Source organism: Eschrichtius robustus, chromosome 9 (genome assembly GCF_028021215.1).
Source record: "Eschrichtius robustus isolate mEscRob2 chromosome 9, mEscRob2.pri, whole genome shotgun sequence".
Taxonomy (NCBI): domain Eukaryota; kingdom Metazoa; phylum Chordata; class Mammalia; order Artiodactyla; family Eschrichtiidae; genus Eschrichtius; species Eschrichtius robustus.
Window position 1 is genome coordinate 72677089 of NC_090832.1, and position 16812 is coordinate 72693900.

General features: G+C 36.4%; 1 protein-coding gene across 4 annotated transcripts in view; it reads left to right on the forward strand.

Moving 5' to 3' along the window:
- CEP162 (centrosomal protein 162) overlaps nt 1–16390 on the forward strand; it is a 92314-nt gene extending 75924 nt beyond the window's left edge. For all 4 annotated transcript variants that reach the window (XM_068551528.1, XM_068551530.1, XM_068551529.1 and 1 more), the window contains one exon: nt 14833–16390. In XM_068551528.1, the coding sequence (XP_068407629.1) occupies nt 14833–15042 (210 nt within the window). In that variant the 3' untranslated portion in view covers nt 15043–16390. The remainder of the gene's footprint in view (nt 1–14832) is intronic.
- Nucleotides 16391–16812: the final 422 nt, after the last annotated feature.

The window sequence follows — 16812 nt, forward strand, 5'->3', positions numbered from 1 at the left end:
CAGGCTTATATTAAAATGCGATCACTTAAAATATTATTTGCCTAGCACCAGTAACATTGGGATTACTACATGTACCTACAAACAGATAAATTAACAGAAATTAAAATGGGCAGAAGGGCTTGATGTGTTTTTAGGCACTAGCCTTGGTCTTGATATTTAGCTTTGCTTGAACAGTGTATTAGTCTGCTTGGACTGCCACAACAAAATATCATAAACTGAGTGGATTAAAAAACAGAAATCTTCTCACAGATCTGGAGGCTAAAAGTTTACAATCAAGGTTTCCAGCTGGTTCAGTTTCTGGTGAGAGCTCTTTCTGACTTGCAGATGAACTTTTTTCTCCATGTCTGCTCTGTGGGGTGGAGAAGGGGGAGTAGAAAGGGAAAGAGCTCTCTGATGTCTCTTCTTATGAGGACACTAATCCAATCTAACTAGGGCTCCACCCTTAAGACTTAAACAATATGTTAGGCGAGATGGACTTAACATATATAGTATATTCTATCCAAAAGGAACAAAATACATTTTCGAGCACACACTCTTCTCAAGCACACGTGTAAAATTCTCCAGGATAGATCATATATTAGGCCACAAAACAAGTCTTAATAAATTTTAAGAGGAGATTAAAATCATATCATCAAGCATCTTCCCTGACCACAGTGGAATGAAACTGAGAATCAGTTACAAGAAGAAAACTAGAAAATTCACAAATATGTGGAGTTAAATCACATGCTGCTAAACAACCCACAGGTTAAAGAAGAAATCAAAGGATAAATTAAAAAATACCTTGAGACAATTGAAAATGGAAACATAGCAGACCAAAATTTACAGGATGCAGCAAATCAGTCCTGAGAGGGAAGATCATTGCAGTAAATGCCTACATCAAGAAACAAGCCAAAGACAAAGAGAATTTTTAAAACAGCAACAGAAAAGCAATGTGTCACATACAAGGGAACCCCCATAAGAGGATATGTAGATTTCTCAGTGGAGAGTTTGCAGGTGAGGAGACAATGGATTGATGTATTCAAAATACTGAAAGAAAAGACTGTCAATCAAGAATACTATAGCTGGCAAAGCTCTCCTTCAGAAACAAATTAAAAAGCGTCAAAAAACTTGAAAAAAAAGCTCAGGGAGTTCATCACCACTAGACCTGCCTTACAAGACTCCTAAAGGGAATTCATCAAGTGGAAATAAAAAGATGCTAATTAACATCATAAAAATATATGAATGTAGTTGAAAAACTCACTGGTAATGCTAAATATATAGTCAAAGTCAGATTCTATAATATTGTAATGGTGGTGAATAATTCTCTTACAATTCTAGTATAAAAGTTGAAAAAACAAACGTATTAAAAATAACCATAACTACATTAGTTATTGCACACACAGTACTAAAATATGTAAATTGTAACATCAGTAACCTAAAATTGAGGTGGGAAGCAGTAAAAGTGTCAAGTTTAGTATGCTATTGAAGTTTTTATCAACTTAAAATAGGATGTTATAAATATATCACATTTTATGTAGGCCTCACGTTAATCACAAAGGAAAAAATCCTGTAATAGTTATCCAAGAGATTATGCTAAAGGAGTCAAAGCATACCACAACAAATCATTAATTCACAAAAGGAGACTGGAAATGTAAGAAGCAAGGATCTACAAGACAGTCAGAAAACAACAAAATAACAATAGTAAATTCTTATCTATCAATAATTCTGTTTAATTTAAATGGATTAAATTTTTCATTCAAAACAGTAGAATTGCTGAATGGATGAAAAACAAGATCCAAACAATATGCTACCTACAAGAGACACACTTTAGCTTTAAAAACACACGTAGACTGAGAATGAAGAGACGGAAAAAGATATTTCAAGCAAATGGTAACCAAAAGAAAGCAGGAGTAGCTGTAGTTATATCAGATAAAATAGAGTTTAAGCTAAAAATCACTAAAAGAGACAGTGAAGGTAATTATATAATGATAGAGGGCTCAATCCATCAGTAAGATATAACATGTAAATATTTATGCATCCTACATCAGAGCACCTAAATATATAAAACACACACTAACAGAACTAAAAGGAGAAACAAACAGCAATACAGTAATAGTTGGGGACTTTAATATCCCACTCTCAACAATGGCTATTTCATCCAGAAAATCAATAAGGAAACAGCAGGGTTTGAGTGATACTATAGAAAAAATGGATCTAACAGATATATACAATACCTCCCCCCCTCCAACAACAGCAGAATATACATTCTTATCAAGCACACAGAACATTTTCTAGGATAGATCACATGTTAGGCCACAAAACAAGTCTTGGTAAACTTAAGAAGACTGAAATCATAGCAAGTAACTTTTCTGACCTAAATGATGTGAAACTAAATATCAACAGGAGGAAAACTGGAAATGTGACATATACATAGAAACTAAACAACACATTCCTAAATAAACAATGGACCAGAGAAGAAATTGAAAGGAAAAAAAAATAGTATCTTGAGATAAATGAAACGTGAAACACAACATACCAGAACTAATGCAGTGCAGCAAAAGCATTTCTAAGAGGGAAGGTTATAGTGATAAATGCATGTTTCAAGAAAAAAAGTATCAAATTTTAAAACCTAACAACTTTATACCTCAAGGGACTAGAAAAAGAACAAACTAAGCCCAAAGTTAAAAGAAGGAAGGAAGTAAAGATTAGAGCAGAAATAAAGAACAAATAGAAAAGATTAACAAAACAAAGAGTTGGTTGTTTTAAAAGATAAACAAAATGGACAAACCTTTAGCTAGACTGAGGAAAGAAAAAGGGAGAGAACTCAAAATTATAAATGAAAGAGGGGACATTACAAATAATACCACAGAAGTACAACAGATCATAGGAAACTACTATAAAAATTAAATGCCGACAAACTGAACAACTTAGAGGAAATTGATAAATTGCTAGAAACATACAGTCTATCAAGACTGAATCATTAAGAAATAGAAAATCCTGAAAAGAGCATGCTAGTAAGGAGATTGAATCAGTAGTCAAAATTCTCCCAACAAAGAAAATTCCGGGAACAGATGGCTTCACTGGTAAATTCTATCAAATTTTTAAAGAATTAATGTCAGTCCTTCTCAAACTTCCAAAAAGTAGAAGAGGAAGGAATACTCTCAAACTTATTTTACAGGCCAGCATTACCCTGATAACAAAGCCAGATAAGGACACTACAAGAAAATAAAACAATAGACCAATTTCCCTGATGAATATAGATGCAACAATTCTCAAAAAAAAAAAAAAAAGAGACCTGCAAGCAGGCACCAAGCACTTCCCCCCGTCCTGGGAGTGCACAGGCTGCAGCCACCCCTAGGAGACCCCTGAGCAGGCACCAAGTGCTACCCACTGTCCCAGGAGTGCATGGGCTGCAGCTGCCCCAGGAGACCCCTGAGCAGGCACCAAGTGCTGCCCCCACTGTCCAAGAAGCACACAAGGGGGGCCGTGCATGCGCACCCCATATCAAGGGGATAATGGCCAGCATGCACTGAGGAAAGAGGCAGCAAGCATCCAATCTAAAGACAGCCCCTCAATTCTGGAGAAGATGGCAGAGTAGAAGGACTTGAGCTCACTTCCTCTCACGAAAACACCAAAATCGTAACTAACTGCTGAACAACCATCAACAAAAAAGACTGGAACTTATCATAAAGATGTTTTTACATTCAAAGACAAAGAAGAAGCCACAATGAGACAGTAGGAGGGGCACTTTCATGACATAATAAAATCCCATACATACCAAGTGGATAACCCACAAACTGGAAGATCATTATTATCACAGAGGTTCTCCCACAGGAGTGAGAGTTCTGAGCCCCACGTCAGTCTCCCAAGCCTGAGGGTCTGGCATTGGGAGGAGGAACCCCCAGAGCATTTGGCTTTGAAGGCCAGCGGGACGTGACTGCAGGAGCTCCACAGGACTGGGGGAAACAGACTCCACTCTTGGAGGGTGCACACAAGTTTTCCCAGCACAAAGCAGTAACTCCATAGGATCCTGGGCTAGACCTACTTGCGGGTCTTGTAGGGTCTCCTGGGGAGGCGGGGGTTGGCTGTGGCTCATTGGGGGGCAAGGACACTGGTGGCAGAGGCCCCAGGAACACTGATCAGCATGAGCTATCCCGGGGGTTGCCATTTTGGCACCAATTCCTGGCCCTAGCCAACACCCAACAGCCTGCAGGCTCCAGTGCTGAAATACCTCAGGCCAAAAAAACAGCAGATAGGAGCTTAGCCCCACCCATCAGCAGACAGGCTGCCTAAAGCCATACTGAGCTCACAGCCACCTCTAAACGAACAACTTGACGTGGCCCTGCCCACCAGAGGGACAAGATTGAGCTCCACCCACAAGTAGGCAGTCACCAGTCCCTCCCACCAGGAAGCCTGCACAAGCCCCTGGACCAGCCTCACCCACCAGGGGCAGACACCCAAAGCAAGAAGAACTACGATCCTGCAACCTGCGGAAAGGAGACCATAAACACAAAGTTACACAAAATGAGATGACAGAGAAATATGTTCCAGACAAAGGAACAAGTTAACTCACAAGAACAACTAAGTGAAGTGGAGATAGGCAATCTACCTGAAAAAGAATTCAGAGTAATGATAGTAAACATGATCCAAGATCTCAGAAAAAGAATGGTGGCACAGACCGAGAAGATACAAGAAATGTTTAACAAAGAGCTAGAAGATTTAAAGAACAAACAGAGATGAACAGTACAATAAGTGAAATGAAAAATACACTAGTAGGAATCAATAGCAGAATAAATGAGGGAGAAGAACAAATAAGTGAGCTGGAAGACAGGATGGTGGAAATCACTGCTGTGGAACAGAATAAAGAAAGAAGAATGAAAAGAAATGGGGATAGTGTCAGAGACCTCTGGCACAACATTAAACACACCAACATTTGCATTATAGGGGTCTCAGAAGGAGGAGAGAGAGAAAGGGCCTGAGAAAATATTCGAAGAGATTATAGCCAAAAACTTCCCTAACATGAGAAAGGAAACACTCAAGTCCAGGAAGTACAGTAGAGTCCCGTGCAGGATAAACCCGAGGAGGAACACACCAAGACACATATTAATCAAACTGACAAAAATTAAAGACAAAGAAAAAGTATTAAAAGCAACAAGGGAAAAGCAACAAATGACATACAGGGGAACTCCCATAAGGTTATCAGCTGATTTTTTCAGCAGAAACTCTGCAGGCCACAAGGGAGTGGCACCATATATTTAAAGTGATGAAAGGGAGAAACCTACAACCAAGAATACTCTACCCAGTAGGGCTCTCATTTAGAGTCAGCGGAGAAATCAAAAGCTTTACAGACAAGCAAAAGCTAAGAGAATTCAGCACCACCAAACCAGCTTTACAACAAATACTAAAGGAACTTATCTAGGCAGAAAAGAAAAGGCCCCGACCAGAAACAAGAAAATTACAAATGGGAAAGCTCACCAGTAAAGGCAAATATAAGTAAAGGTAGGAAATCATCCACACACAAATATGATATCAGAACCAGCAGTTGTGAGAAGAGGAGAGTACAAATTCAGGATATTAGAAATGTATTTGCAATTAAGAGACCAGCAACTTAACACAGTCTTGTATATATGTAGACTGCTATATCAAAACCTCATAGTAACTGCAAACCAAAAGTCTACAGTAGATACACACACAAAAAGGAAAAGCAATCCAAAGACAACACTAAAGATAGTCATCAAATCACAAGAGAAGAGAACAAAAGAGGAAGGGAAGAAAAAAGGCCTACAAAAACAAATCCAAAACAATTAACAAAATGGTAATAAGAATATACATATTAATAATTACCTTAAATATAAATGGATTAAATGCTCCAACCAAAAGACATAGACTGGCTGAATGGATACAAAATCAAGACCCATATATATGCTGTCTACAGAAGACCCACTTCAGATGTAGGGACTCATACAGACTGAAAGTGAGGGGATGGAAAAAGTATTCCATGCACATGGACATCAAAAGAAAGCTGAAGTAGCAATACTTATATGAGACAGAATAGACTTTAAAATAAAGACTTAGCAGAGACAAAAAGGACACTACATAATGATCCAGGGATCAATCCAAGAAGAAGATATAACAATTGTAAATATATATGCACCCAACATAGGAGCACCTCAACATATAAGGCTAACAACCATAAAAAGGGAAATCGACAATAACACAATAATAGTGGGGGACTTTAACACCTCACTTTTCATCAATGGACAAATCATCCAGACAGACTATCAATACGGAAACACAGGCCTTAAATGACACATTAGACCAGAAGGACTTAATTGATATTTACATTATTAACATTCCATCAGTAAGCAGCAGAATATACTTTCTTCTCAAGTGCACGTGGAACATTCTCCAGGATAGATCACATCTTGGGTCATAAATCAAGCCTTGGTAAATTTAAGAAAACTGAAGTCATACCAAGCATCTTTTCCAACCACAATGCTATGAGATTAGAAATCAATTACAGGGAAAAATTGTGAAAAACAACAGACATGTGGAGGCTAAACAATATGTTACTAAACAACCAGTGGATCACTGAAGAAGTCAAAGAGAAAACCAAAAAATAGAGACAAATGAAAACGAAAGCACAATGATCCAAAACCTATGGGATGCAACAAAAGCAGTTCTAAGAGGGAAGTTTATAGCAATACAGTCTTACCTCAGGAAACAAGAAAAATGTCAAATATACAACCTAACCTTATCCCTAAAGCAACTAGAGAAGAACAAATCCCAAAGGAAAGAAATCGTAAAGATCAGAACAGAAATAAATGAAATAGAGATGAAGAGAACAATAGAAAAGATCAACGAAACTAAAAGCTGGTTCTTTGAAAAGGTAAACAAAATTGATAAACCTTTAGCCAGACTCATCAAGAAAAAAAGGGAGAGGGCTCAAATGAATAAAATCAATAAAATAAGAAATGAAAAGGAGAAGTTACAGTGGATACCACAGAAATACGAAGGATCATAAGAGACTACTGCAAACAACTGTATGCCAATAAAATGGACAACCTAGAAGAAATGGACAAATTCTTAGAAAGGCACAAGCTTCCAAGACTGAACCAGAAAAAATAGAAAATATGAACAGACCAATCACAAGTACTGAAACAGTGATTTAAAAACTTTCAAAAATTGGGAGTTTGGAATTGACATGTACACACTGCTATGTCTAAAATGGATAACCAACAAGGACCAACTGTATAGCACAGGGAACTCTGCTCGATATTCTGTAATAACCTAAATGGGAAAAGAATTTGAAAAAGAATAGATTCATGTATATGTATAACTGAATCACTTTGCTGTATACCTGAAACTAACACAACATTGTTAATCAACTATACTCCAATACAAAATAAAAATTTTTTAAAAAAAGAAAAGAAAAACTAGACTTTGGTTTTAAATGATTGCACATTGTATGGATGTACATAATTTATCTAATTTCTTTTTGGAATGTATTATTCTCATTCATTAAAAAAAATTATAGTTGTAAACCATGCTTTGATCACACACTTTCACTTAAATCTTTACACAGTTGTGTGACCTTCCCCTTAGGATCAATTCCTAGAAGTTGAATTGCTGGGATAAAGAGTCAATACATTTTTAAGATGTTTGCTGTGTATGCCATTTTGTCCTTTAAAAACCAATATAATGTATAGGATTATTTCTCATATCCTTTTGCTTATATTAAGTGGTATTATCTTTCCTTAAAATTTGTTAATCTGATAGATGAAAATATTGTCCTATTTCAATTTGCAGTTCTTTGATTAATAGTGAAGTAGAAAATTGTCACATTTGTGGACAGTTCATTTTTTTCTCTAACTTGCTGATTTGTGTCCTTCGACATTTTTCTCTTGGGTCTTTTTCTTTCTGATTTGTAAGAGTTCTGTGTATTTTTAGAATACTGATTCCTTCCTGTCAATATTAATGGTATATTAATGGGCCAAATTATCCATTTTATTGTACCTTAAAGGTTTAATTTTCTCTTCAGAACTCTTCCATAGCAAAAAACCAAAAACACAAAAAACTTCCAACAAACAAAAGTCCAGGACCAGATGGCTTCACAGGCGAATTCTATTAAACATTTGGAGAAGAGTTAACACCCAGCCTTCTGAAACTTCCAAAAACGTACAGAGGAAGGAACACTCCCAAGCTCATTCTTTGAGGCCACCATCACCCTGATACCACAAAAAAAGAAAATTACAGGTCCAATATCACTGATGAACATAGATGCAAAAATCCTCAACAAAATACTAGCAAACTGAATCCCACAATGCATTAAAAGGATCATACACCATGATCAAGTGGGATTTATCCCAGGGATGCAGGTATTCTTCAATATCCTCAAATCAATCAGTGTGATACACCACATTAACAAAGTGAAGAATAAAAACCATATGATTATCTCAATAGATGCAGAAAAAGGTTTTGACAAAATTCAGCACCCATTTATGATAAGAACTCTCCAGAAAATGGGCATAGAGGGAACTTACCTCAGCATAATGAAGGCCACAGCTAATATCATTCTCAATAGTGAAAATCTGAAAGCATTCCCTCTAAGATCAGGAACAAGATGAGGATGTCCACTCTCACCACTGTTATTCAAATAGTTTTGGAAGTCCTAGCCATGGCAATCAGAGAAGAAAAAGAAATAAAAGGAATACAAATTGGAAAAGAAGAAGTAAAACTGTCACTGTTTGCAGATGACATGATACTATACAGACAAAATCCTAAAGATGCTACCAGAAAACTACTAGAACTAATCAATGAATTTGGTAAAGTTGCAGGATACAAAATTAATACACAGAAATCTCTTGCATTCCTATACACTAACAATGAAAGATCAGAAAGAGAAATTAAGGAAACAATCAAATTTACCATCACATCAAAAAGAATAAAATACATAGGAAGAAACCTACCTAAGGAGACAAAAGACCTGTACTCTGAAAACTATAAGATGCTGATGAAAGAAATTGAAGATGATACAACCAGCTGGAAAGATATACCATGTTCTTGGATTGGAAGAATCAATACTGTCAAAATAACTGTACTACCCAAGGTAATCTACAGATTCATTGCAATCCCTGTCAAATAAACGCATTATCAAAATGCGTTTTTCACAGAACTAGAAAGAAAACTTTTAAAATTTGTACGGAAACACAAAAGGCCTCAAATAGCCAAAACAATCTTGAGAAAGAAGAACAGAGCTAGTAGAGGAATCATGCTCCCTGACTTCCGACTATACAACAAAGCTACAGTCATCAAAACAATGTGGTATTGGCACAAAAACAGACATAGATCAATGGAACAGGATGGAAAGCCCAGAAATAAACCCACACACATGTGGTCAATTAATCTATGACAATGGAGGCAAGAATATACAATGGAGAAAAGAAAGTTTCTTCAATAAGCGGTGCTGGGAAAACCGGACAGCTACATGCAAAAGAATGAAATTAGAACATTCTCTAACACCATATACAAAAGTAAACTCAAAATGAATTAAAGACCTAAATGTAAGACCAGATACTATAAACCTCTTAGAGGAAAACATAGGCAGAACTCTCTGTGACATGAATTGCAGCAATGCCTTTTTGAATCTGTCTCCTAGAATAATGGAAATAAAAACAAACGTAAAAAAAAAGGACCTAATTAAACTTAAAAGCTTTTGCACAGCCAAGGAAACCATAAACAAAACAAAAAGACAACCCACAGAATGGGAGAAAATATTTGCAAACGAAGTGACCGGCAAGGGATTAATCTCCAAAATATACAAACAGGTTATGCAGCTCTATCAAAAAAAACACCAACAACCCAATAAAAAAAAAATGGACAGAAGATGTAAATAGACAAAGAAGACATACAGATGGCCAAAAAGCACATGAAAAGATGCTCAACATGAGAAATGCCAATCAAAACTACAATGAGGTATCACCTCACACCAGTCAGAAAGGCCATCATCAAAAAGTCTATGAACAATAAATGCTGGAGAGGATGTGAAGAAAAGGGGACAGGACCCTCCTACACTGTTGGTGGGAATGTAAATTGGTACAATCACTCTGGAGAACAGTATGGAGGTTCCTTAAAAAACTAAAAATAGAGTTATCATATGACCCAGCAATCCCACTGCTGGGCATATATCCAGAGGAAACTGTAATTCGAAAAGATACATGCAGCCCAGCGTTCATAGCAGCACTATTTACAATAGCCAAGACATGGAAGCAACCTTAATCTCCATTGACAGTGGAATGGATAAAGAAGTCATGGTACATATATATATGTAGTGGAATATTACTTAGCCATAAAAAAGAACAAAATAATACCATTTGTAGCAACATGGATGGACCTAGAGATTATCAGACTAAGTGAAATGAGTCACGCAAAGACAAATATCATATATCACTCATGTGGAATCTAATTTTTTAAAAAAAATGATACAAATGAACTTACAAAACAGAAGCAGACTCACAGATTTCAAAAAACAAACTTATGGTTACCAAAGGGGAAATGTGTTGAGGAGGGATAAATTAGGAGTTTGGGATTAACATATACACACTACTATATATAAAATAGATAACAACAAGGACCTACTGTATAGCACAGGGAACTCTACTCAATATTCTGTAATAACCTATATGGGAAAAGAATCTGAAAAAAAAAAAAGAATATATAAATATATAAATGAATCACTTTGCTGTACACCTGAAACTAACACAACATTGTAAATCAGCTATACTCCAATAAAGTTAAAAAAATAAAAAAGGAACAGTGAAGTCAAAAGGCTGCTGTAGCAGCACATATAGTGAAACCTTTGCATCTTCTAGTGGAGACTTATTTCATAGATTAACAGTACAGATGCTTGTAAGAAGCTACAGGGTAATGTTTTTTGGTTTTGTGGGTTTTTTTCAGAATTGAAATTACAGAACAAATTTAATGCTTGTAGCACTTGTGAAAGGGACCTTTTAAACCTGTGTTTTTCCTTTCTATTTGGAAGCTGCTCTCAGCTGAGTTCTATTATAATGAATATGAGGGGAAGCCTTCATGACCCACCTACACCAAGGCATACTTATACTACCAATATTACCACTGTCAATGTATAGAAGATGACCGTATCTGGACATAATTATTTCCAAAAAGGCATATATTCCTTGTTTTAAAAAAATAATTAGCAAGCCAAATTCAACAGCACATTAAAAGGATCATACACCATGATCAAGTGAGATTCATTCCTGGGATGTAAGGATGGTTTAGCATATGCAAATCAATAAATGTGATACACCACATTAACTGAATGAAAGATAAAAATCATATGATCATCTCAATCAGTGTAGAAAGAACATATGACAATATTTAAACACTCATTCATGATAAAAAAAAAAAAAAGTCTTAACAAATTAGGTATAAAATGAATGTACCTCAACATAATAAAGGCCATAGATAACAAGACCACAGCTCACATCATACTCAGTGGTGAGAGGCTGGAAGCTTTTGTGCTAAGATCAGGAACAAGAAAAGAATGCTCACTCTCACCACTTTTATTCAGCATAGTACTAGAAGCCTTAGCCAGAGGAATCAGTCAAGAAAAATAAAGGCATCAGAATTGGAAAGGGTGAAATAAAATTGTCTCTGTGAATGACATTATTTTATATATAGAAAATCCTAAAGACTCTGCCTAAAAACCGCTGGTCAACAAATTCAGTAAATCTGCAGGATACCAAAACCAGTATACAAAAATCAGTAATGTTTCTATATACTAACAACAAATTATCCGAAAAATAAAACAATTCTATTTACAGTAATATCAAAAACAATAAAATCTTGGAAATAAATTTATCTAAGGAGATAAAAGATCTGTACACTGATAACTATAAGACATTGATAAAAGAAATTGAAGAAGACACAAATAGAAAGGTATTCAACGTTCATGGATTAGAAGAATTGATACTGTTAAAATGTCCAAAGCCATCTACAGATTCACAACAATCCCTGTCAAGATTCCAATGGCATTTTTTACAGTAATAGAAAAAACAATCTGAAATTTGTATGGAACCACAAAAGACCACAAATAGCCAAAGCAATCCTAAGAAAGAAGAACAAAGCTGGCAGCATCTCATTTCCTAATTTCAAACTATATTATACAAATACATAGCTGTAGTAATCAAAACAGTATGGTCCTGGCATTAAAAATAGACACACAGACCAATGGAATCAAATCAAGAACCCGGAAATAAATCCATGTGTACATATTTGATAAGGGAGCCAAGAATACTCTTTGGACAAAAGACAGTTTCTTCTTTAAATGGTTGTGGGAAAATTTGATATTCACATGCAAAAGACTGAAACTAGACCCTTACCTTACACCACACACAAAAATTAATTCTAAATGGATTAGAGACTTAAATGTAAGACCAGAAACCATAAAATTCCTAGAATAAAATATAGGGGGAACATTCCCTGACATGTCTTGGCATAGATCCTTTTTGGATATGACACCTGAAACACAAGCAGTGAAATAAACAATAAACAAATGGGACTACATCAAACTAAGAAAACCTGCACAACCAAAGAAATAATCAACATGATGAAAAGGCAACCTATGAAGTGGGAGAAAATATTTGGAAACCACACATCTGATAAGGAGCTAATATCCAAAATATTCAAGGGACTCACACAACTCAAGAGCAAAAAAAAAAAAAAAAAAAAAAAAAAAAATTTAAAAATGGGTAAAGGACCTGAATAGACATTATTACAAAGAAGATATTAAAAAATGGCCAACAGCTACATCAAAAGGTGTTCAATATCACTAATCATTAGGGAAATTCAAGTCAAACCCACAGTGAGCTATATCAAAAAGAATGGCTATTATCAAAAACACAAAAGTAACAAGTATTGATGAGGATGTGGAGAAAAAGGAACCCATGTGCACTGTTGGTGAGACTGTAAATTGGTGCAGCCAGTGCTCATTGAAGCATTATTTACATCAGCCAAGACATGGAAATAATGTTAAGTGTCCATCAGTGGGTGAATGGGTAAAGAAAATGTGATATATATACATACAATGGAATGGTATTCAGCCATAAAAAAAAAAAAAAAGAAACCCTGCCACTTGCAACAACATGGATGGACCTTGAGGGCCTTTATGCTAAGTCAGACAGAGAAATACAGATTCTATGTAATCTTACATGTGTACTCTAAACAACCCCAAACACACTGAAACAAAGATCAGATTGGCAGTTGCCAGAGGCAGGGTGCGGGGGAATTGGGGGAAGGTGGTCAGAAGGTTAAAACTTCCAGTACAAGATTTTGAAACTTACGTGAGGTGACAGATGTTAACTATACTTACTGTGGTAGTCATTTCACAGTCTTTACGTGTGTCACATCACTACACTGTATACTTTAAACTTATACAATGTTATGTTAGTTATGGTTAAATGCCAAATTTCAGTACATAATAGACATCCAAAATTTTCAAAATATAATGTTTAAAACTTAGAATTGAAAATTCATACAGCATTTTGTATTCCGCTTAACTCAAGCACGTGTTTATACAGTATTTCTGAAATTCTTTTATTTTAGAATTACGAAGTTACTCTGTAGCCAGGCAGAATTATAAATAAAAATTTTACTGCAGAGGTTCAGCGGGTGTAACGTTTGGCAACATTATTGGCTTTGTTGCCCTAACTAGTTTTTGTATGTCTAGCTTTCTGTGGTTTGAAGTGCCTGTGACTGATTCCCTTATGATGAGGTATTTTGAAATTATAAGAACAGTATTATAAGTTACTGGACAAGGTACACTCATTTCACAGTTGAAAAAAATTGACCCACATAAGCAAGGCAGTCTAGTGTGGCAGTTAAGAGCAGGGACTCTGGGGCCACCCTGCCTGGGTGTGAATTGTGACTCTGCCTGCAACGGGTTCTGTGTGAATCTAGGGCAGATTAATTTTTTGTTTATTTGTGCCTCTCTTTCCCTAGCTGTTAAATGGGGGTGAATATGTAGGATATGTCCTAGTGTGTTGGCAAGATTAAATGTTAACATATGTAAAATGCTTAAAGCCAAGCCTGGCACATGATAGATGTATGTGCTTTTATCTTATATAATTCCTGCTGCTACAATGTATGGTTCATTAATGACATGTGTTGCATTAAAACTGTCTTGATTGCATCCCAAGTACTGCTCTTAGGAACAGCATTATAGGGACTTCCCTGGTGGTGCAGTGGTTAAGAATCCACCTGCCAATTCAGGGGACGTGGGTTCGAGCCCTGGTCCAGGAAGACCCCACATGCCATGGAGCAACTAAGCCCGTGCGCCACAACTACTGAGCTTGTGCTCTCGAGCCCGCAAGCCACAACTACTGAGCCCACATGCCGCAACTAGACCAAGCCCGCGTGCAGCAACGAAGACCCAATGCAGCCAAAAATTAAATTAAATTAAAAAAAAAATTCTTAACAAAAAACAGAAACAGCATTTTGGGGATGTTTGGATTCATTCCAAGGTATTAGATGCTTTAAATGGTACCCTTTCCCCCCTCCCCCCACCATGGCTTCAAAGAAAAAGACTTTAAACTCCATAACTCCCTATCAGAATTAGATATTAAAATTCCCACTTACTCTTCACTTGCAAGCCTGTTTATTTACCCAGCGGGGCCCGTTAGGTAACTCTCCCCTCCCTCTGCCTCCCTCCCCTCTGATATATAGGTCACAGGTTTACCATCGTCAGCATTGTCCCACTTGAGCTCTTTGAGGCTATTAGAGGTTCTTCACCCACACTATGAACTCTAAAGTAATGCGGCATTTTTTAATTTGCAGATAATACAGCAGACACACCAAGTAGTAGAAACCGAGCAAAACAAAGAAATTGAGAAATGGAAAAGACTTGCACAGCTGAAGAATCGTGAGCTGGACAAGTTCCGCACGGAGTTAGACTCGATTTTGGATGTTCTCCGGGAGCTGCACCGGCAGGGGGTGGTCATGCCAGTTGCTTTGGCAGAAGAAGTGAACGCACCAGAGTATTACTAGAAACTCACATGTCACGTGACCTCACAGAAAGGCCTGAAGATGGACGGTGGATGGGATCTCTGTCAGGAGGCTTTTGAAAAAAGTGTTACAGTATGTTGCCAGGACACAAAAGCAACATTTCAAAATAAATCACCCTTTACCAATTAGAAAAAAAAAGAGCAGCATTAATGCTGTATTTTACTGAAAATCATTAACCAGTCACATTTTAAATAATTTATGGACAAGTCCCTTTTTGTCAGGTGATTAGAACTAGTGAGATTTATTGCAAAAGGTCTCACTTACACGCTAGATATGCAAAGAAAACTAAGCTGCAAATACTTTGCCATCATTGACTAAGTGTGTATTCTTAATTCCTGGCCAGAAGGACAGCTCCTTTTTCCCACAGACACACAGGGAGGAATGTGAGCACAGAGGCTCGGACAGTCACCAGAGTAGTGGCGCTTCCGTGATCACTTTGATGAGAGTTGTAACTTCTGTACAAGTAGACAGGGAGTGAACTCTCGTGTTCTCCCAGATTTCCACTCCTACCTCTAGGTGCCTCATTTTGCACCTGATATAAAAGTGCAGAATATATTTCACAAGTAATAGGGGAATTTGATTTATTCACTGTTTTAATCTTTCATGCTACATGTCTTAAATGTCAGTCCCTTTTTTGTAACTTTAAGGTTATAAACAGAATATAGCATTTTCACTTCATTTAAAAAGTAAATATATGTTCACTAGAAAAAAATTAAAAGCATGCATAAAGGTAGCCAGATTATTCTTTTATTTTACAATTTCATTTCCAAAAGCAGATAGTGGGCATACAAGATAACTGGTAAGTTAAAGCTGTAGCTACTTTGTTTTCAAATGTTCTGGCCCAGTGCTGTCCAGTAGAAGGATTGTGTGAGCCACATGTAATTTTAAATTTTCTAGTAGCCACACTTAAAAAGATAAAAAGAAACAAATGAAGTTAATTTTGGTAATTTATGTAATATATCTAAAATAACAATATAAAAATTGGGTTCTTACATTCTTTTTTTCATACTAAGTCCCCAAAATCTGGCAAGTTTTCCATTTATAGCACATCTCAGTTTGGACCAGCACATTCCAAGTGCTCAATAACTACATGCCAGCAAGTGCAGTTCTAAAATAATCATTACAAAGTGAAATGCTTTATAAAGGACAGTTGAAATAAATCTTAGTGAAATTATAGGTAGCAAATGTGAAACATGGAAATTAAAGGAATGCAATTAATGTCCAGAATTTTTAATGTCCTTTTCCTAAGAGGGTAGAAAGCATTAATTATAGTTTGTTCTTTTTTATGTGAAAGAATTTTAAGTTATAATATAAACTATTTTGGTTATTATTTGAGTGTGCTTTTGTCTATTTTTTTATCTGCAAACCTGCTAATTTATAACGACACCCCGCCCCCGTTTGTCTTTTTGACTATCCATGGGCCATTCATTCTAAGCACAAACATAGCTGATTCTGAAACACAAGAAGTACACACATTAAACAGATTATCACTTACAGAGAAAGTACATCCTATTTTGATGAGGACTCCATATTCTGTTTTAGAATAAGCTGTGCACATGGCACAGCTTCAATTTTACTTACAGAGTAAAGGTCCATACATACTAGCAGAACTATTAGTTACAACTAGAAACCTCGGGGATCATACCCCATCCCTTAGTTATTGCACGGAGGGTCTAGGATGAGAACACAGAAGGTGGACACATTTAGGCCATCTTGAAAAGGAAGGCTTTTGTGAAGATTCAAACTCCAGGA